Source organism: Empidonax traillii, unplaced genomic scaffold (assembly GCF_003031625.1).
Source record: "Empidonax traillii isolate 1590-97213 ecotype Southwest subspecies unplaced genomic scaffold, ASM303162v1 scaffold15:size5535645, whole genome shotgun sequence".
Lineage (NCBI taxonomy): Eukaryota > Metazoa > Chordata > Aves > Passeriformes > Tyrannidae > Empidonax > Empidonax traillii.
The window spans coordinates 4,118,168-4,141,002 of NW_020955208.1; the positions used below are offsets into that span (position 1 = coordinate 4,118,168).

The 22,835-nt window shown below is 50.4% G+C and overlaps 1 protein-coding gene across 2 annotated transcripts; it reads right to left on the bottom strand.

Moving 5' to 3' along the window:
* Positions 1-7,542: 7,542 nt before the first annotated feature.
* Positions 7,543-9,964, bottom strand: DMRTA2 (DMRT like family A2). 2 transcript variants are annotated; one of them, XM_027894921.1, is made up of 2 exons: positions 9,369-9,964; positions 7,543-9,178 (listed from the first exon to the last, which is right to left on the bottom strand). In XM_027894921.1, the coding sequence occupies exons 1-2, from the start codon at positions 9,859-9,861 to the stop codon at positions 8,307-8,309; spliced, it is 1,365 nt and encodes a 454-aa protein (XP_027750722.1). In that variant the 5' UTR covers positions 9,862-9,964; the 3' UTR covers positions 7,543-8,306. The 2 variants fall into 2 exon arrangements, with proteins under 2 accessions (XP_027750722.1, XP_027750713.1); XM_027894912.1 differs by having other exon boundaries at positions 9,312-9,964.
* Between the last annotated feature and the right edge of the window lie 12,871 nt (positions 9,965-22,835).

Here is a 22,835-nt window from a genome sequence, read left to right on the forward strand (position 1 = left end):
ACTTCACCAGGTCAGTCTTTGCTTTTCACAGTTTATGGAACATCATTTGTTGGTGTTCAGTTCAGCCCATCTTATCAGGACAAACTTTCATTAGACTTTTCAGTGACGAGGAATAAAATAACACAGCAGATGAGGCCCCTAGAACAGCCTTAGCTCCATGTTTGGCCCTGATTTTAAGAGCACATCTTCTCCATCACCAGACTTCCAGCTTAATAGAGCCATTTTCCATTCAAGAGCTGACAACACCATTTTGCCTCTCCTTTAACTACAGTTAGAAACAATCCTGCTGGACAGGGGTGTTGGCATCCTCACCTCACACACGTTTGAAGCTCTTCCCAGATCCAAGATGTCCGTAGCCTTGTTTGCCAAGATAACACTAGTTCTTCTTTCAATGGCCAAGGTACTGGACACTGAAAACTAGCTGAGCCCTCTCCCAGGAGGGAGATTAAGAAGCCAAAGTGAGAGATACACAGGGTAAGTTGACACATATTTCAACCTGGCATCAGAACCCACAGGCACTTCCATGTAATGCTTAGGAAGTAACTCAATAATGCTGAGACACATCATAGTGCCTTTGCCAACCTCTCCAAGTGCCTGCTGTGATTGTGGGGTACACCCTGAATATTCTCATACCATTACACTCACAGTAAATTAGAGTTGGGTTAACTCATTCATCTGGTGTCCTTTGGGCAAGACATTATGTTTGGAAGCCCCGTGATGGATTAATTTACCCCGAAATCCAGCAAGTCTTATGCTGCTGCTTATTCTTATGTTCCCAGATTTTTTTCAGTGAATCTGAAAATAGAAATTCAGCTAGTGTTTTGAGATCCTTTTCACATGTTGAACAGGAAGAAGGCTTTAGCATAATTATTGTAGAGAAGAGACTGTGAAAACACCTTCTGGTTCACGTGAAGTTTTCATGAAGAAGGGTACAGATTTTTATGAGAGGCCGGAGCCATGTTTTTCCTGCCAAATCTACTGGAGCAATTTTCCTGCTCTTGGTCCCACTGCATGAAGATCATTTTCTCTGTGTCAAAGTAAAGCTTCATAATGTGGATAAAAAGAATGATTAAGGAAATCAAATACAATTCATCCCTCTAAACAGGGAAAAAAACTCAGGCATCTTGCAGTAGACATTCTAGCTCACTGGACTAAGCATTGCAATTTTAGTCCTTCTTCTGTGTGCCTGATCATTTGACATTTACTCCTATTGAACTGGCCCTTAATTAGATTCTCCTGCCAGAATAAGATACCCGACTATTCCCTTACAAAGCAAAGGCTCTCCAAGTTGTAATCTCGGCTACTTGCCCCATTCATTTAGCCATAAATATCTGTGGCTAACCTTGCAAGTAGGAGATTTAGAAAACTAAGGAAATCCATAAGTTCTACCCAAGGTAAACCACAGACTTCCCCAAGCCACGAGAGGAAATCGATATCTCATATCCTGCTTACAAGAAAGCAAGGTAATATTTTGATACCTTCATTCCCTATAAAGCTGTTTCATCAGTAAGTCCCTGCTGCACAAATCCAAGATCATTCTGTCTTCTCATGCTACTGTTGTTATTCTTGGTTGGAAGTTCATGGTCTCCGTCTAGATCCAGCTCCCTTTAGCAGGGCCATATCCTCCTCCATCCCCTGACTCCAGGTCCTGCTGACTTTTAAGCCCTTTTCAGGTTCCCCAGAATGCTTTACAGAGCCCTGCTCCTGTGTTGTTGAATTTTTGTGAATCTCTTCTATATTCTGGTCCAGGGCTAGTACATCATTTCACATCTAAACATCTGCTTTTAGCAACAACCTCAGCATTTTAAGGCCAGCCAGTCTTGTCAAATCTCTTTGTAAACATAAACCCCAAACAAATCTTTTTAAAAGCCTTTGTAAGTCATGCTTTCCATCTGCCTGTCAGACAACATGAGAAGATCCACTCTCTGTTTCTGGTTTCCTTCCCATTTCCCTCTTCCCCCACGAGCCTGGTCTGCTGTTACAAAGCTACTAAAATTTACACAGATCCTGCCCATCTATTATATTTTCCCCATTAAACAGGAAACTGATTTCTGAAGATTTGTATAGCAGATTTGTAACTATTGATGGGCAATAAGACTTTGGGTAACCTGTTTTCAATTGATTTCTACATCTTTTTTTCTGAAATTCATCTATGCTTTTACGCACTCATTTTTTATCCATTCGAGGACTGGGCAGGAAAAAAATTTAACTTTGCAGAAAAAAAACTTTGCATAACTCTTAAAAACTTTACAGCATATTAATAAGACCCAAAACGAGAAAGGAGGGAATATAAAACAGGAAATACCTCTCCAAATCCATACTAGCTGCAAGTATACTCACATGGAGAACATGCAGAGTTGATTTAGGCAGAGCTTCTGTGTGAAGTCAGGAATCAGAATGTATCCCACATATCACCGTCTCTTACAGAAAATTAATGGACAAACCAATATATGACAAGATTTTGTATTCCCGACCATCAAAACAGGGCTGTGAGGAAGCAGTGCTTTTCCCCCTGCAGTTTAGAGTTTGCAAGGATTTAAGATAAAACCTAAGATAAGACTGTAGCTCCCACACGCAGGTAAATCCCATGCTGCACAAAACAGCATTCCAAACAGAATTATCCCCTAGGCAGGTGTCTCATCATGCCCTTGTCCACATCTGCCAAATTCACACCTGGGGTGAAGAGGACCATGTGTTCATGCCAGCATTTAGATAGAATGGGCCTCAGACCAGTCTTTGTTATGGTCAGAAATGGTTACCAAATGACCTATTGCAGTTAAGACTATCAGTAATATCTTCTGATCTTTAAGCATTTTCATTTCTCTTATGTCTTTGCTTCCACATGAACAGTCAATGAGCCACAGTAAAAACACCCATCACCATTTTATACCAAGGGCCACTTGCTCAGGCCTCGGCCTGTGTTAGAACATGCATATAATTGAGCTTCCTGACCTCTGTACAGCCCCTGATAATACCACATCTGAAATAAGAAGCTTTTCATAATTTCCCTGAAAACGTAAGGCACATAGTATTGCCTTACTCAGCCTGTGCAGAATATAATCAAGCCTTAAAGGCTCCCTCAGGAAAGACACTTTATGATACACTTTTATTGCAGCCCAAGGAGCTGCATTACCTTGTCCCTGAAGATGGCTGTCCTTCAAACCCACCGTGCAGCAAGAAACACAACAACTTCATCTCACTCTTGTAATACAGGCACCAAGATCTTATTTTAGTGATTTTCAAGTATTTCCACAGTTCTCTCCACTGCATCCCAGTTCTCCATTAGATTTTCTGAGGCTAAGATCCTGTCAGCCCCTTGCCCTATTCTTCTCTTCCGGAATTCACCCCTTCCCTCCTCTCCACACCTCTTTTACCTTTAGGCATTACCCAGCGCCGGAGTTTCTTGCCGATATGCCTTCTCCACCTCTATCAGCTCACTCCCCCGTTAGCCAGAGTGAGCCAGTTCATCCCCCCACCCTTTAACCTCTTCCCACCCATGCCATGTGAATGTCCTTTGCATTAACACCACCTCCTATGCATCAGCAACGCACCCCCTTTCCCGCTGTCCCCAGTCATTTCGACCAAATCCAGTAAACAACTGCACAGTTTAACTGGAACTTCGAGGCCGCGGCAGGTTGCCCAGCTCCCTGGGTTCCGATGTCCGAGCCCCGGCTGCTCCGGGAAAAAGGTGGCAGGACGCGGTGGCATCATCTGCATCCCCGGCAGCATGTGTGGCTCCCTGTGTCAGGAGCATGTCTTCCGTTGGTTGTTAGAGTCCATAACAACATAGAAACGAGGAATACTGGCTGAAAAGAAATAGTTCTCAGGTTAAAACATCAGTGAAAATTAATTTTTGGCCCCTTTTTTTTTTTTCGAAAAAGCTTCTTTTGGAGATGAAACACAAACCAGAAATGTGCAGTTTCAGGGCTCGGGGGTTTTTTGTTTGGTTTGGTTTTTTTTTTCAGAAGGCTTGAGTTTTTTGCCTAATAAAAAGGTAAAGAAAAATAAAGGGGAAACTGGAAAGGAACTGTAACAGGGTAACAGGTTTTTGTTTTGTTTTGTTTTGTTTTTTTGGTGTTGTGGTTTTTTGTGGTTTTTTTTTGTTTTTTTGTTTTTTTGCAACACTGTTTTAGTATTTTTGTTGAAACCCGGGAGATGGAAATTGGAACAAATTTTCACGTGCCTCAGTCGGTGCTCAAAACAGCAGAAAAAGCTAAAACACTCCGTTTCACTCCCGTTGTAATTGTGTGTCCCCTGTTCGGTTCCATCTGTTGAACTCCAGACGTGCCGCTGCTGCCCTGGGCGAGCGGCAGCCCCCGGGGCTCCCTGGAAGCCTCCGCCGCGTTCCGCTGGCTCGTCCTACGAAGCTCCTGCTCCTCCTCGTTTCTTCCACCTGCTTAATCACATTGAAATATATTAAATACTTTCCTATTGTTGTTCTGGCATAGAAGTAATTGCCGCGGTTGCCATGGGGATGTTGTGACAACACAGGGGGGATGCCCGAACTAAGAGAGGAGGGAGAGGTGTCCCCTCGCCGGGGGACGTGGGAAGTTCGTGTGCCTGACACCGGGCGCCCTGGGAACGCCCTGCCCTGCCGATGAGATCATCCCGGGAGAGGAAGATACCTGGGCTCAGCCCAGGGGATCACAGAGAAGGGATGTCAGGGAGCTGGGGCGAGGACTGGGACGGGAACAGCCGCGTCCCCCCGAGCGGTGCCAGCGGCAGCAGCTGTGTTTGCTCAGCCCGGCACAAAGGCCGTCCCGCCCGGTGAGGGGCACCTGGGGCTGCCCCCGGCCCAGTCCGTCCCGTCCCGTCCCTCCCCTCCGGGACAGCGCTGGCCGCGGGATGGTTTCCACGTTGGGAAACGGGGCGTCAAGTCCTGGGAGCTCGGAGCCCTCCCGGATCAGAGGGAGAGACGGAGAGGGGCTCGGGGCTCTGGGCTGGCTCCTCGGTCTCCAGCAGAACAATCCATCTCTGTCCCCGCTGGAGCGGCCTCGGTCCCGGGCAGCCGCGTGGAAGCCGCACCGCCAACCCTTCCCGGCCTCGGGGCTCCGGCGGCCAGCAGAGAACACTCCGGGGCTTCCGCGGAGCCACAGCCCGGCCCGGAGCCGGGAGGAGCCGACACGACCCCGTTCCGAGCCTACTCCATCCCCAAGGCCCTGGCAGCAAGTCGGGTTTGCCGCGGGGCGGGGGAAAGGTGGCTCTGGCAAGCGTGGGAGGGTTGCGGGGCTTCCCCTCTCGGGCTGAAAAATAAACCTGCCAGCCCGTAAAAGGCCCCCCCGCTCCCCTCCCCGGCCTGGCTCAGCTCAGAGCCGGGCCCCGGCCGGCAGCCTCGCAGAGAGCAGGGCGCGGGGAGGTTCATTTTAGGTGAAGGAATGTCATTTCGCTACTAAATGGTTAGTCTAATTTGATCTTTATTATGCTGTGGATTAGGGCTGATTCATATTAAACACGAGTGCAGTTAATATAACTCCGGAACGTGTCCCGCTGTATGTACAGCAGCCGCTGTTACAGCACCGCCGCTTCCTGCGACCCATGGATTAAGATTTAATTAACAGGGAAGTTTGCGAGCGCTCGCCTGCAGCCTCTCTGCTTCACAAATAATTTATACTCGGCTCCGCGGATTTTTATTCAAGTGACAGCATTTTATTTTACTCTAAAAGGGACCTGAATATTTTATGTTCCGCCAGAGGCTTCTGTATACGAACGTCTCCGAGGCAGCTTCAAACCCAAAGGATTATTTTTTTCTTTTTTTAAATCTAAAGGAATTACCTCAGTAGGACAATTTATCAGATTCTCTTACCCCCCCTCCTCTTACTCCCCCTAATTTAACAGCCTAAACTACCCATATGAAAGTTAATCGTCGTGATCCCCATTGTCGGTTGTATAAATCCAAGCTCAAGCCAACCTTCAAGACATGGCAACAATTCTGATAAATTGTCCTGCTCGCCTAACTACACAAGAATGGCTTTTATAATTAAAAGGGGAGCTGAGTTAAATCAACAGTTCCTAAGCCCTTCTCAACAGGGCTCGAATGGGAGAAATGTGGCGACCTGATTTCTTTAGGTAGCAGCTCTTTGTAGCCCGTTCATAATCCTAGATATGGAAACGCATCCTACACAAAGTCAGCTGCCAACCAAAAAAGGGGGGGAAAAGGGAAAAAAAGTTTATTCAGATGCTCAAAGTCCATCTTTTTTTTCCCAGTCTAACATAACCCTAGCACTTTATAACCAAACAGACAACTCCTTTTCCAATTAAAGTGGAATTAGGAAACTCAATCAAATTAGCTCACTATTAAAGCCCTTCTTTATTAAACCATTTTATTGTTGTAATATTAAGTTTCACCCACTCTTGGAACATGAGACTTTAAAAAGTTTCCCTTGCGATATTGATTTGGCTGCTCCCAGGATGGATCAGGGTCAAAAGTATTTGCCTAGGTGTAATCTGTAATATTTACTTACTCTTTCTGTTGCCTTTTTTTTTTTTCAAGAAAATCTTAAAATTGTATCCAAGTTGATCAATTGCATGCAGGATGGAAGAATTACATTTTAATGCAATTTGAATTTACCCAGGAGCTTCCTTCAAGAGCTGCAGCAGGACACCTCTCCTCCCAGCCCCACCAGTATATTAACTGGTTGGTAGGAGCCGCGCTGGCAGCTCCCAGCCAATGTTTACACAGTTATATTTGAAGTGAGAAAGTAAACAGTCCAGCTGTGCCACAGAGCGGTTCGGTGGGATTAGGTTTCCATACCAACCAACTTTAGGAGCTTTTACAGTCTTAATTCAACCATGCACTGAACTTGTTCTTTGTGAGTAATAGTTTTCCTGGGCCAAACACTCCCCGGACCGGTAAGAAAGTCATGCTTTGGCCCTCAGCAGGGCCTAGGGATGCACAGGGGCAAGCCCGCTGCCCCCCATTCATGGCAATACAGACAGAGGGAAGAACGCCCTTCTTACTTTTCGAAGAACAATTCGATTCGGCTGCCAAAAAAAAGAAAAACAAACGCCAGTGCTGTACTCGGAATGAGGGGGAAGGACAGTTCCGAAAACAGAGAAACCTTTCCTGCGCTTACCCTCCACACTGAGCTTAACTCGTCCATGCCTCTCACAAATGCATCCTTACATTCTGAAAAAAAGTCATTATTATGTATCACTTCACTTATTTTGACATAGAAACAGCTAAAACACACCATCAGATTTCAGATATGAAGGGGAAGTACCTCTTTCCTGCTACACAGCCCGTGGTCGGCAAGATGGGAGTTTGCTTTAACCCGGCTTCTCTTTGCGACAATGCCAAATTTCCTAAATATGACAAAACCCAACAAGATATCAAGGAGAAAAATCCTGCTTAAATTTAAACCTCGGGGTTTTTTTCCCCCCCTGGCGTAAATAAGAAAAAGACCAGAACCAGAAACAAACGTATTTGACAATTTCAGTTGATAAGGAAATTGCTCGTTTGTACGCTTTTTATTTATAAATTTATCTGAAGAATATCTGGTTTGACCATGATAAAAATGTAGTAAACATGTTTATAGTATTTGCATAAACTCCTTTAAATATTGACTGCACTTGTCAAATGAACTTCCCGAAACACACTTCCATCATCTGATAAAATACCACTTGCCATTCATAAGACTGATTTTTTTTTAATAGAAAATAACATTTATTTCTATGAAATGGAAACACAGAATTACCTGTTAGAAACAGCAAGAAGTTGCTACATCAGAACAAGAAAGCAATTTTCTTGCAGAGCACAAATGAAGGAGGCTTATTAAATCGTCATACACCATTGGCGCCAGGGTCCTACGGACAGTAACAAATATATCTACTTTCCAATGTTATATACAGATCATAACGTTTCTGGGGGCGGGAAGGAAAAGGTTTTCAATTTGACAATGTTTTATCTATATGCCTGGTAAGTATTACAATGCGCTGTCTAACCTTTAGCTTAACGTTAATACCAAGTTCACCTACGAGTTACATTAATAACTTAGATTTCCATTTTATAACATTATACACTTGCTAGTATACATATATATATGTATGTGTGTGGGAAAGAGCGTGTGTGTGTGTGTGTGTGTGCACACCCCACGACGCACCGAGGATATCCATGCTTATGGCCATAAGCAACAAAGAGTGACTCATGTCTGGACAATGAAAGTGCACCTTTATCACCTTAAAACACCTACGTCTGTCCGCGCCGGGCTCTGCACGCAACCACCACCTGCACGGGGGAGAGAAAAACCACCCGTGTCCGTCCACCCATGCCTACCTAGCTACCTCTACAGACGAGCTTTTGGAAACTGCTATTGCTTCTCGGGGGTGTTGTTGACCATAGGCCCGTAGAGCCCTCCGGAGTACACCTGCTCCTTGTGCACGGCCGAGCGGTCCCGCATCAGGTCGCTGAAGGCGTAGTCCACGGGCGGCCGGAACCCCAGCGTGGGCATCAGCCCGGCCGTGGAGTAGGGGGTCATGAAGGCCAGTCCCCGGCTATGCGCCGAGTAGGCGAGGCGCAGGGGGTTCAGTCCCAGGTGGGTGCCCAGCGGGTAGGCGCCGGCCTCGGCCCCGAAGTGCGTGGCGTTGGGCTGCAGCGGGGAGAAGGCGGAGCGGCTGCCCAGCGTGCCGATGGCCGGCGCCATGGCGCCCGCGATCAAGGGCCGGTGGTGGGCGGCGGCGGGGGTGGGCGGCAGGCCCTGCAAGGCGCCGTCCCGGGCCCAGCTCTCTTCGGGGCCCTTCTCCGGGCCGCGGTTGTTAAGGATCTGCTCGATGGCCTGTACCACGTCCCCGCCGCAGCCCTGCAGCACCAGCTCCAGCACGCTGCGCTTGTGCGCCGGGAAGACGCGCGTCAGGATGTCGATGGGAGTCCGCTGCCGGCCGCCGGCCGAGGGCGACGGGTCCTGCTCGTCCTTGTCCGCCTCCGAGCCCGAGTCCGAGCCCAGTGGGCTGATGGAGCCCGGGCTCTCCTCCCCCTCCTTCGGGCCCTTGGAGACGGGTGAGCTCAGGAAGGACTCGCCGTCCCCGTTCTCCGAGCCCGAGCCGTGGCGAGCGTCCGGGGAGGAGGTGCCGGGCACGGACTCGCCGTCCGGGGAGAGGGGCTTCCCGCCCGCCTGCTGCGGGGTGACGGCACGGCTCGGCAGCAGCGTCTTGGGGAACAGCTCGAACTTCTGCATCTTGGACTCTGCGGGTCGAAGGGGTGCAGAAAGAGAGAGACTGTCAGTGCGGCTGCCCCGGGAGTGCTCCGCGATGCGCCCAGGCCGTCGGCGGGGCCACCCCACACACATCTCGCAAGTCCGCGACCCCTCATCTCCCGCCGCCTCTCCCGGCCCCTTCTCCCTTTCCCCCTCCGAGGGCGCGCAGCGCGGTCTTACCTGAGGCGCCGGCGCCTCCCTCGCCGCCACCGCCGGCGCAGACGGAGCCGAAGACCTCGTATGCGGGCCGGGGCGGGATGATGCCGTTGGCGGCCGCCAGCGCCAGCCCCTCCGCGGTGCCGTAGAGCAGCTGGAGCTCCCGGGCCTCGTTCTCCTCCTGCGCCTGCTGCCGGCGCAGCGCCACCTGCGCGGCCATGACGCGCTGGCGCTCGGCGATGAGGGTGCACTTGGCGCACATGCAGTCCTTCCAGCGGCAGTACCGCTTGTGGCCCTTCAGCGCCGACACCACACCGTGGTTGCGGCACCGGGCGCACTTGGGCGTCCGCGGGTACTTCTCGGCCGCCCGCAACAGCAGCGGCGGCGCCCGCAAGAGGCTCCCGGCCACGCTCACGGGCAGCGTGGCCGCAGCCGCCGCCGCCGCTGCCGCCACCGAGCTGGGGGGCACCGGGGGGGGCGCGGCGGGCACGCTGGGCAGCTCCGACCGCAGCTCCATCCCGCCCTGAGAGAGCGGCCCCCCCTCCCCGGGCTCCCCCAAAGCGACGCGGGGCGGGGGAGCCCCCGCGGAGAAGCTCCCGGCGCCCTCAAACGTGATCACGAGTTGGGGGCACACGGAGCCCCGGCTGCCGGCATGCAAACCTCAGAGCCTGTCCCCTCGCCCCGCTCGACGCCCGCGTCCCCCCGCACCGGCACACGGCCCCGGAACGGGGTTCAAGTGAGGAGGGGCCCGTCGGGAGTCGATCCGCGCCCTCCTCCCCTCCGCGCTCGCAAAGCGAAGGTAAGACACGAAAATCCAAGAAAACTTAGATCACTCTCGCTTCCTTGCCCTCCGTGCACATCTGGCGGGGCAGCGCCAAGTCCATCGCGCCAGGCTCAAAGCCGAGCTCTCCCGTCCGCGCTCGAGGGGTCGCCGCTCCCCACGGCGCAACCCGAGCTGCTCCCTAAGCTCCGCTCCCCCGCGTCCCCCTGCCACTGCAGCCACAGACTAGCAGCGTCCCTTCAAAGAACAATCCGGCACCTTCAACGACGGGATCCCTCGCCACGAGCCGCGGAGGCTAAAATCCAGCAGCGAATAATTTAAAAAAAAAAAAAAAAAAAAATCGCCCCGTCTCCCGAGCAGTAGCCGGGCGGAGGGCACAGGGGGTGAGCCCGCTGCGGCGAGCCCCGAGCAGGCGGCTCGGCGTCGGGGCCGGGCTGGGTCGGTCAGGCCGGAGCCCCCCCCCGGGACCGTGGCGGCCGGGTGGGTGCGGAGCGGAACGGAGCGGAGCGGGACGCGCTGCCCGCCCGCCGCCACTCGCGCCGCCACTCGCGCTATTGTGGGCCCGCGTTGCCATTAGGCGACGTGCACAACAATGTGGCGCCTGCCATTGGCCGGGCCCGGCGGCGCCCGCGCTGATTGGCCCGCCCCGCGCGGCGCCGCGGCCGCCCGAGAGCCGCGCCCGCGGAGAGTCCCGGGGGCGCCGAGGGGGCCGAGGGGGTGCTGCGGGACACCGACCGCTGTCCCGCCGCCCCGGAGCGTGGATCGCCTTGCCTTTTTATTTCCCCCTTTTTTTTTTTTTTTTTTTTTTTTTGTTTGTTTTTTTAAATTCGTTGGAAACGGTTCTTTGAGTTTTTGGGGGATTGGGTTGTGGTTTTCTTTTCCCCTGGGTGTCACTTGTCAAAAGGGAGGGGGAGATATGCCGTGGAAGGTGACAATTCAATTTATAGTCTTTCCCCTCCCCTTGGAGAATTTGTTTTATAGTACTACATTATGGTGCATCTTTCTCCTTCCCTTTTCCTTCCTTCCTTCCTTCTCTTTTCCTTCCTTCCCTTTTCCCTCCTTCCTTCCCTCCCTTTTCCTTCCTTCCCTTTTCCTCCCTCCCTTCCTTGTCTCCACTCTTTCTCTCTTCCCTCTTCCCCTCTCTCTCTCACTCCACACCTGCAGGTGAATGTACAAGTGCTGCCGCAGCAGGAGAAGCCTGAGGTGAGTATGATTTTCCATCCTTTCGTTGAACTGTAGCCTGGGGAAGCCCTGCCCGCCCTTCGCTCCCCAGAAAGTAAAGTTCGTTCTTTCTTTCTCCTGCCAGCTGTTTGCGTGACTACATGTTCAACAGGCGCCTTCCTTGAGGTGACAATAAACCCGAGGGACTGATTTTTGAGGAGGAGGAGGCTGCCGGGCTGGTAACTGTATATTAACCCCAGAGCTTTTGTTTTAGCATCAGCCACCCGGGTTTGACGTCACCTTCGCTGGTAACGGGAGGAGGTAGCACTTCGGTGGGAAATAACGCCATCTCCTTTCCCCAGGGCTCTCCCCTCTCTTTCCCACGAGGGAACTCCATCCTCCTCGGCACTTCCTAAAGTTCTTTTCTACATGCATCCGTAAGTCCTTCCCCGTAGCGGGAACTGTCTGCCGGTCGCTGGGGCCTCCTCCCTCCTCCTCAGCATCCCCACCTGCGATCCCACGCTGCAAGGCCTGTTCCCGGTGCCTCTCCGGGTGGGCTGGCCCTGGGCGAGCTACGGGCCCTGAGCCGGGTGGAGAGAAAACCCTGGCTCTGCTCGAGAAGTGCCGGCCTGCCCACCACTCTCTCCGTGGCTGGGACCGCGCGGGGCCGCGGGGCAGTCCCGCTGCAGGACACGCAGTGCTCACTGATGTTCCGGTGACTCTTCCCCTTGGTCACTCTTCTTCCATGGTTGCGAAAAGCACAATTGCAGAGCCCTATAACTTTTAATTTTTTTTTTTACACTTACATCCCTCTTCCTCTCTTTCTCATTTTCTTTTCTTTTTTTTTTTTTTTAATTTTTTGTTTACAAAATGACCGCTCTCCCACTTGACTATCTGTGTGTGCAGCTGCTACCCAATCCTCATGATTTAAGTGTTATAACACCTTTATTTAATACAGCCGCGAAGTCAAAACATCCAATTTAATTTTATTCGCAACCACTCATTTTATTCTCCAGGGAGTATCATCTGATTTAACTGTGAATTCGTAGAACTCGATCAGGCCTAACAAGAAACATTTAAAATACTGCTTTGTATTGGCTTGACATGGAAGAAATATTCTCCCTTCTTCGAGGCAGTGATGTTTGGGCTTACGCTGAGGGTTTTCTCTGCAAATACCTTCCTTTTCTCGCCTCCCCGAGGCAGCCTGCCATCACCAGGAACACAGGACACGGGCTACGCCGATTTCCCCCGTTCCCTTGACTTTCAGCTTTGATTTAAATTAAACATCTGGGTTATCCTTTCCATTTATGGCAGTTCAAAACGATCTATTTTGGAAAGAGCCATGGAGAGGGGGAAAAAAAATAACCAAACAAACCCCCCAAGAGTGGGTCAGTAATCAGCCAGTGAAATGCGGTGGTTTTTTTTTCGGAGCCTCATCCCTCTAGAAACATCGCAGACGGCAGTGTTGAAGTTTGAACACACAACGTGTAGCATCTCTATCCCGAGGCTGTTTCCATAGGCTCCTGCAGCATGTCCCCAGTGACTGTAATAGGGAGAGCTGAGGTACAGTGTCCTAGCGCTGGGCTAGTAAATACCCACTGCCTGTTTCTGCTGTTTATCCAAAACCAGCAGCACAGGCACCTCTTCGTCCAAAACACTTAGTCATACAATCGTTTTTAATGTTACTCTCGGTATCAATGAAGCATCGTAATAGTTGGATTTTATTTTAAAAATAAAATAAAATAAAATAAAATTGCAAGAATACGTGAGGCAGCTCCAGGACTCAGCAAGTTCTGAGGACAGTTGTCCCGGTGTCCCCCAGTTTCATGGGCGTTTATCGGTTTCCCAAGCTCCGCTCCTCTCCCGCCGCCCCCAGGGCCGGCAGCAACCTCGACTGGGCTGGAGGCGAAGAGGCCGCTCCCGGGAAGCCGCTCCCGGGAAGTCGCTCCCGACCCGGAGCCGCGGCCCCCTCTCGGGCTCGGCACCCTGCTCTGGGCTCAGGGAGTCTCTGCCTTTCCACTTCCCAGGAGGGAAGTGGGTGAAAGGGCCGCTTTCGTGTTGCTGTTCTCTTACAGAGTGTCCTCAGAAAAGGAGAGCGCGGAATCTTACTTCTCACGGGTCTGATATTTTAATAATAATAATTTCTCCCCTGTCCATGTTTTCCTTTGGAAGTTTTCTCTGTGAACCAGACACAGTGTCCGCATTTCACAGATTTATTCCAACAAACAACCACTGAGTTGTGAGTTAATCCGGACCAGCAGAACGGCACCCAGGACTTGCCGTGGGCTCGGGGCTCTCTCCAGCTCTGTCCCGGCCTGCTTGTGTGTGTGAGAGTATGGACGGGAGGCAATGGGGAGGTGGATGTTGCTCTCCCCCCACCCCTCCCTTCTTCCCTGCTGCAATTCATTTCTGTTTGGCGAGGCACAATAAAATCTTCTTGTACATCCCTGCTCCCTTGTCTTTCTGGGGGAGGGATGTTTGTTTTAGGCACGCACAGAGCAGCCGCGCTCCCGCTGCCCGGGCAGGACGAGGAAAGAGAAATTCATTTCTCCAAACCAGGTGGAATGCAACTTTAAAGCCCCCGAGACTGATCTCGCTCCCAGCTTGGCTCTGGGAGCAACTTTCACCGGCGTCAAACCATAAGAGGAAGCTCAGGTTTGGACCCAGCTTCTCGCTTTTCCCCCACAGGCGCTGGCCGAGCCCCGGAAGAGCAGCCCGCGTTGGTACCGCGATCTGGGCCGGCTCCAGGGCTCGGGACAAACCCTGTCGACCCCCGGAGCCCCCCCGGGCTGTGGGGTCCGGGGTGAAACCCCACCACGGTTCAGGGCAGCCCGTGCCCTCCAGACGCTTGAAAATCAACGATACTTAGTTACAGAAATGAGCAGAAACACCGCGTTTCGTTGCGCGGTCCCTCGGTTGACGCTCAGTTATCCCCGCTGTGCGTGTGAGTCTGGTAGTGTCCAGAAACGCACCATTCGGCGCCCACGGCTCAGCGCTCACATCTGGGTCAGCTCGATAAAACACAAGAGAGGGTTTCACGTATTTATTTTGAAGAAACCCCGATTACCCCACTGTTTATTTCCCTCCTCACTCCCCTTGATTCACCCAAAGGCTTCCCATGTACGGCTGCTCCGCTGCCGAAGTTTGAGAGGGCTGCAGCAACGGTGCTGCTGCAGCTTCCCCCAATTGCAGCAGTAAATCTTAATTAAAAAGTGCCCGGCTATTGGCTGCCATGCGGGGGAAGGGACACGCACGCCCGCAGGCAGCGCAGCGCTCGGAAGCATCCCAGAGAAATATAGTTCTTGATTAGTGTATTTTCATCTCGTTCTTAGCGGAAGACAGTTTGTAAGTACCTGCTAATGTTAGTGCTCTTTAAGGTTTCAATTGTTCTAGGGGGTTTGCCATTGACTTTTTCATTATTTACCTACTGAATCAAAGTAAGCAAATGCCATCTGTTTCCCTGCTGCTATCATCTTCACTTTTAATTATCCGCCCAGCAGCCTAATAGAGATGATATTAAACTAAATCTTTTTGACATTAAAAGTAATTATCCCCAAACCAATATTACAAGAATGAAAATTACCACCGCCACCCCCCCCTTCAAGAAAAAGGCACATTCCTCCTAGTCCAGGCAACCTCTTCAGATCACGGAGCGAGAAAAGAAAGACGGAACTCCCGTTAGTCCGGATTTCTCAAGTATTTGAAACATTATTAACTCGATTTCCCGGCTCCCAGTAGGGGAGGAAAAAGCGACAAGGGAAAAAGATTTGTGGAAAGGAATAAGGGAAATTCGGGGCTCCGCAGAGCACCTCGTGGGGCTCTTCTCCGCCCCGCAGCCCGTCGGCCGCACGGCGGGGACCCGCACCGGGCAAGCAACGGGGCCGGGACTGCCTGACCCTTCCGGGATCCGCTGGGCCCGGTACAGGTCCCAGCAGCCGGCTTTTAGAGAGCAGCACATCATAAATGCACAGATGTACATCCCTCGGAGTGCTTCTCACCGTCCAGCGGCACCGGTCGCGTGTACCGCGCTGGCGTTGCGGGGACGGTCATTAGAGGGACATTGGGATCGGGGCCGTAATGAAGGGGCACGGCGGGTCCTCTGACAGATGGCCGCCGGCTGAATTACGTCCACAGAGTCATTTCGCTTACTCCCAGACTTCTCCGCCATTTCTCCTCCGACTCGCTTTAATACGAACTGGAGCCGCGTCCCCCATTTCCTTTAATATGTGCTAAACTGAGCTAATTTTAATTGCATGTTTCAACTTTGCTAATTAAATAGAGTGGTCTAATTAAAAGTGACTAGGGAACAGTTTTAATTCAACCCTCTACTTTTTTAACAATCCATTATGCAACAAATCCAGGGTAAGCCCTCCCTTTAAAAAAGCTACAGATGATTGAGTTTTTACACCTTTTTACACGCTCACAATGGGGAGACTTGACCCAACATATGTAGCGGTGGGGCCGGGCCCCCCCGGCTCCCCGGCGGGGCATCGCGACCGGGCCGCCTCGCTGCTGCTGCCCCGCCTGAGCGCGGCTGGACCCGGGGGCTTCCCGGGGCCTCCCCGCTGGAAGTGCGGAGACTATTAGCCCAGCAGAGGTTAGAGTAGCACATCCCCAAGACAGCAGCCCAGGATTTGGGAAAATCGGGCTCTTTACACGCTTCATCTCTTCACCAAGTGCTCATTAGGTTGTTAACCTCTGGTTCACATGAAAGGGGCATGTGATGAATCCCCTCCCGAACAAATGGGCGCATCCCCCTTCAGGCACTGAACAAAGCCCTTAAAATAACTGCACAAGAAAGCCTTTAGTTGTTACTCTAAAATTTCTTTTCTCTGGGAGCTTGTGCCCATCCACACACACGCACACCGACACAGAGAAAGAGGGAGAAAAAGCTCACACACGCAAAAATCCATCCATCCATCACCCCCACCCCCTTCCTCCGTGTGCTGGAGCTAAAAATTAAAAATCCGTGTTCCGTCCCTCGGGCCTTTGGGGCTGCCTGATGTCCCCCGAGTTTGGCTGAGGCTCGAGATGGGGCTTCCCAAGGGAGGGGAAGGAAATCTTAATCGCTTTAGCGGGGCGGGCGGGGGAGCAGCCTCTGCCTGTGGAGGGGGAAAGCCACGCGCCCCGGCCGAGGGCAGCTCTCTACGGGGGCAGGAGGGGCTGTGGGGGTGTCCATATCCCCCCCCCCTTCCCCTCTGCTCTCCCCTTCTTCCACCCGTCTGGGAGACAAGCTGAGCGAATCCACAGCTGAGGAGCTGAGAAGTTTCCCTTTCTCGCAGGGGGAGCGCGGCGAGGGCCGGGACAGCTCGGGGGGAGCCCAGCGCCCTCAGAGCCCCCGGCCCTGCTCTGCTCTGGGAGCCAGGGTGGCACAGCAGGTCGTGTCCTAAACCACACGGGCTCAAGCTCTGGAGCCAGCGCTGCCTGCTCGGGGCTCACTGCCCACGGCCGGGCGGCCAGGGAGAGGAGCCTGGTTCTGCGTTCCCATCGCTCGCCTGTGGATTTAGGGCTCTTTAAGACCTTTGCTTTTCTCTCCCTCCCTCCTTCTCCCTCTCCCTTTTTATTTCCCAGCCCCTCGGGCATGGATTAAAGTGACAGACAATTTTCCCCCTCTCACCTTATTGATAGTTAAATGCACTTTGAGTTAATGCGCGGGAAGGGGAGGGGAGGGGGGGTCCCGGGACCGCTGTGAAACCTCAGCGGGTCGACGGAGCGGCCGCGGGCCGGGAACGGCTCGGCACGGGCTGCCCCACTCCCTCTCCCGCATCACCTCGCAGGTGGCTGCGGGGCAGCCGAGGCTCCACTGGGAACCTCCGTGTCCGCGGCGCTTTCCGTGGCACAGGACCCCCCGCGTGTGCCGCAGCCCTCCGGCAACCGCGGAGGACACGCGTTCGCACTCACAGGCGCACGCAGGTACAGCCGAGGCGGCAGCTCAGAGCCAGAATGACTCGGGAAAGCTCCGCTCTGCTAATTTACTACAGGGCGCTCCGAGAGGTTCATTAAAAAGGCTCTTGTCAGCTCCCTAACGATCCGAGGGCTTTTTAATTATATTTTATATTCCCCTACCCGTCTCCTAACTTCAAACACATGGTAAAAAGGATTTGCTGTTTTGTTTCAGGTAAAACCTAATAATTAAAATTCAGACCCCGTCCCATGCATCTGCTTCGCCTTTGCCAAATGAATTGAAGGGAGAGAGAAAAGCGATTTCATTGAGATCACAGATGGGGTGCAGGTTTTTGGAAGAAATTTGAGAAACACCATTGTCCAGAATCAAAACTCTATGTCTTGCCCCACAAAGGGGGCTGCTTTAAGCCCCTCAACTTCTATGGGGCTTGTTTTTTAAACTTTAAGTGTTCCTCACAATAAGCTGCCACCAAAATGTCACAACCACTCTGATTCCAAGCGTGTCTCGCCGCAAAGGGTGCAGAAAAATGAAGGGAGTAAAGGAAAGGAGTGTAATTAAAAACCCTGGAGCTCCCTCCTGCCTGCTGGGGCCCGGTGGCCGGTCCGGGGCGGGAGCGAAGGGGAAGTGCCCCCGCCCGTGGCAGTGGGATGGGCACCCCGAGGTGCGGGGCAGCCCCCCCCGCACTGCTCCCGCATCTGCCCGGCCCCATCCCGGCTCAGCACATCGGACCGCTTCCATATTTTGGAGGCTAAATTGTTTCATTATCCGAAAGCAGAAGATTAAGCCTTTTATTTTTATTCACGGTCATGACAGCCCCAGTCGGATTTGCCGGAGGATTCCCCACCTCCATGTTTATTGCCCCAGGAGCTCAGGAGCTGAACAATCCTGACGGAATGCGATAGATAAACACAGCCTATATCGTTAAAGAGACATATCGAGGGTGTTTGCAGAGGGGCGGGAGAGCCGGTTTTACAGCATCATCAAAACCCACACGCACTTCGGAAAAAAAATTAGAATTCTTGTAATCTTTTTACAGTTCACCTGCGGAATTTAACGGGGCCCTTATACAAAAGCAGATTTCTCTTAAGTTAATGATGGACCAATCTACCAGGGCACCGTCCAGCCACCGTGCAGGCTGGTGCGACCAGCCCCGCAGGACCGGGTACCGCTGGGGAGATGCCCGGGCATGTGGATCCCTGTGTTTGGTTGGTTGGCTGTTTGGTTTGATTTTTTATTGTTTGTTTTTTGTTTTGGTTTGGTTTTTTTTTTCCCCGGAATGCCCAATTCTTCCTTGCGCGCCCCTCGCCCCGCACCGGGCTGAGCGGCACCATCTCTGCCCCCGCCCGCGGGGAAGGCTCGGCCGCCGGCCCCAAGCTGGCCAAAGACGGGCACCTGCGGAGGCTTTCCCCCTCTTTCGATTTCTCTTTAACTAATTTTCACTATTTTTAGGCTGAGCCGAGCCGGGGTGCGGAGCCAGGGCGGCCGCAGAGGGTCCGCATCGAACGGGGAGACCCTTGGGGGGGCTCCCGCCCTGCGCTCCGGTGCCTCTGGGATTCTGTCCCCGAAGGGTTCATCCCGCCCCGGGAGAGGCCGCTCGGGTTCCAGGGGATGCCAGGCACCCCAGGGGATGCCTTCGCTACCCCTCCTGCCTCCCCATGCCCACATCTTCAGGGGGAGCCGGTGGCTGAGGTGTGAAGGCGCAGTGGGACCTGTCTCTAGGCTGATTTTATTATTATTATTATTATTATTATTATTTTTGTGTTTTTGTTTGCTTGGTTTGGTTTTGCTACGTTAGACGGTACTGCAACAGCCACACAACGTTTGACTCACCTTCGCCTAAACCTTGAAGAAGTGTATTTCAGCAACGGAGTGTTCTCTGTAATTCAGTTCTAAAAAACACCTCCCTCCTTTTTAATTTATTAGATTCGCAAAATAATTTATAAAGTTCCTCTCTATTGGTGAGTTCATAATTGTCATTAAAAAAAATTCCTGCTCCATTGCCACCCTTGTTTTCCCATAAACAATCGAAGTCCTAATTAATCAGAGCAGATAAACGGGCAAATAGACCTACCCAAAGTGAAAAATAATTCTACATACACGTTAGAATAATTTTTAAACTCTTAAAATGCCTGCAACAGAATGAGAGATTTCAAACGACACGAAATCAGGTCTATCTGTAAATTTAGAAGAGGCAAGATCATGAGTAGGATACTGTTGTTACAAGGTATAAAATACCCGAGTGATAGTCACTCATGCTAATGGAGACTGTGACAATAGGCTAAATAAAGCATAAAGGGAAATAAAACAGTAGAAACCACATTTCGAGGCAAATGAAAACATATTCAGTAGTTTACTAAATGATAATAATTAAAAAACAAAACAGAGTAGCATTTACTTTTAAGAAGAAAACTGCATCAGAAGGAAGATAATAAAGAGAAATTAAGTAACAGGTAAAAGAGTAAGACTGTAACCCAAACTATATGAAGACACTGTCTTAGATCTTTAGCGTACACATATATCTGACTTAAAAAGACTACAGAAGGTCCACAAGAAGTAACTTGGCCATGTGAGCCAGCACATTAAAGGATGCAACGGAAAGACAGACACAAATTAGGAAATCAGAATAGAAAATTAGAAAATCAGTGGAAATTTAACTTTTGGAAGATACAAATCCAGAACTAAACAACTGATTGTTCCTCAAGGAACAATTACCAAAGGTGTAAAAGATCATTAAAAATATCAGAAACAGGAAACCTGCCAGAAGGTTAAAAATAGGCAATTACAGGGAAACTAATCTAGTTGGCTGCAGTGGTGTTTACTACACTGGAAACATCTTTTCTTGAGGAAAAAGAAGAAAAAAAAAGGGGGGGATTACTCAGAGAGTGAGAGCTGGAAGCAGCAAGCAACAGTTTTCATAGTGAGGGAGGATTGCAGCAATGTCCCCAGGGATCTGTGTGGGAGCTCCTGTTATTCAAGGTGCTCATACACCACTGCCTGGAAAAAGAGGTCAGTAGTGAGCTGATGATACTAATGAATGATACAAACTCATTCAGGATGAGTGGATCGAAGGTGAACAGTGATGAACTGTGGAATACTGTCACAACACGCAGCTGAGATAACAGTAAATGAAACTCACTGCTGGTGAATACAACACGATTCTGTTAACCAGCAGTTTTATGAGCACAGGAACTAAGGAAGCATCCTTCTATAACCAGCAGTGGAATGACATTTTAGTTGAATTATATTAAGGCTGCAGTGTGACTTCAGTCTTTATTGCACATAAAAGAATCCACAGAGAAAAGCCCTGACTAAGGAGCAAGTTGTCTGGTATCAATTGAGACATTAAAACCCGTTGAAACTTATTTTCCTGCAGGTAGGGTGCTCAGGCTGCTCTGGCAAGTCTGGAGTGACTCATAAGTTAGATCTGGAGTGAGACTTGCCTTCACCCCACCCACTCAAGGGACCTTCACCTGGCTTCCTATTCCTTGAATTCTGGGCTGTTGACTTTACCAAAACCTCCGGAAATTTCAGACAGTAAAACCTTTATAGAATTTAATTTGCTTGAAATAAAAAAAGAGATGTAAAATGCAAAGGTAGTAACAAAAAATATTTCAAGGACCATGGCCAACTTCATCCCACATGAATCAGCAGTGTTGCCAGGGGGAGTAGCCCAGCCTTCCTCTCCTTATCTTCATTCACTCACCTAGAGCCACATCAGCCCAAAAACTGCCCCAGGAAAAAAAAAAGATAGTCATTTTTTAACTGGTTTGCTTGGTCCCAGACAGAGGTGCCTCTGCTGGCAGCAGCACAGATCTATATCAGATTAAACTGAGCATAAAACTGTCTGGATCCTGACACATTTAGTACTAAATTTGGTATTCCTCTGCCTCTGTCATCTGTGGGGAAATGGTTTCAGGTAGACAACAATGGATCACAATGTGTGCAGTGCATAGTACTTTCTGCTTGCTTTCATGACCTGTCCAGAATAACTAAGGCTACTGCAGTTGCTTTCTCTTTTATGCAAGTAGAATAAAATTAAACTCGGCTGCAGAATCAACATTCAGCCTCTCCTCCCAGGTCTTTTGCCCAGAACAACCAGTGAGTGCAGTGAATATCCACTGGAAAGGGCGGGATGGCTCATCTCGGCAAGCACCCAGCTGCCAGCATGAAGACTGATGCCCCTGCTTGCACCTTCTCCTTCAATAAGCGTAAAGAATTCTGTATTTTGGCAGTCAGACAGCTCTGACAGTGGACAGCACACACATTAAAAGCAGCTGGACCATGGTGGTGTTGAAGCAGCCTTCTGAAATGTCCAGCATAGAGTCTCATTTCTCCTTAGGCCATAAGACTCACAATACTGGAAAAACTGAAGTGTGAAGTAAAATCCAGTGAAAACTCCTCCTCATGAGGGGGCCCCCATCACTGTTTCCAAATGAAAACGTACCCTCTGCTTTGTCAAACGTTGGAAAGTTTTGGTGCTTACCTCAACGAATGGCCTGAGTGCTGGGAGCCCTCAGGGGTGGGACACACCCAGGACAGCACAGCTGGAAGCCTTTGCTCCAGGGAGGAATGACACACACAGCACATCACCATCTTTAGCATTTCCTACTGACTGCTCTGAGCAGGATCTGCTTCTGCCTGGCAGCGACACTTTACATGTAGAGAGACCTACTTATTCGATTTGTCCTTGCTGTGGACCCCATTTTAAGGCACCAAAATCTTCCTGTGCATTGTTTAGGAGCCTGGACAATGAAGTGCTTCAGTCCTGTCAAATCTCGGTCATTGTGATTTGACTTTTCCCCACATTCAGAAGAGTGAAATCATTTAACTTTTTAGTAGAAATATTACTGTAATTGAAAATTTATTTTAAGTTTCTAGTGTCACCCAGCAGGTACAGTTTATGAAAGCCAAAGTCCTTTTCTGCTACATTAAAAAGAATAGGTAAAACCCCCAAGAGAGCTCCATCAGAAACTGCCTCAGAACTCCCACTAAACTGAAGAGTGCATATGCAGAGAGCTCAGAGAACACTTGTGCTCTGTGTGTTCTCTAATAATGATTTCAAACATCACTATCAACAGGCAGAAAGTTTCTCCCAAAGCCAGAGCATGTCCCACCTTCACCCCAATGCTCCTAAGGCCAGTAAGGAAAGCTGACACACTGCACAGAATTCCCTTCAGTAATTCTTAAAGACTTAAAACTAATGCATTAATCACGTTAATGGTAATCCATTAATGTGAGGAACCTGCAGATAAAAAGGTAGAATCAGGGATATGCTCTGTAGCAACAATGTTGGAGTTTTAGGGTAACACTGAATTATGAAATTAGACTGACTAGAGGATTATCTGTGCCAGCAGAGCGTGTGAAGTGAATACCACGGTTTAGGAGAGCAGAAATGATGGCACAGAATATTAGTATTTCTACACAGGCATTGGTTTGCATCGAGGAAAAGGTGACTCGAGATGCTTGCTTCTTGAAATCAGTCCCAAAGTATTTAAGGACCAAAATCATAAACTTTTTATTTAAAGAGCGATACACTTGTTTACCTTGTGGCAGAATGATCCCTGCATACTGATCTCAATATCTTTATATCAGAGGGCAGTAATGCCACCACTTTGAACACTTTCAGTTAATTATCACTAGAACA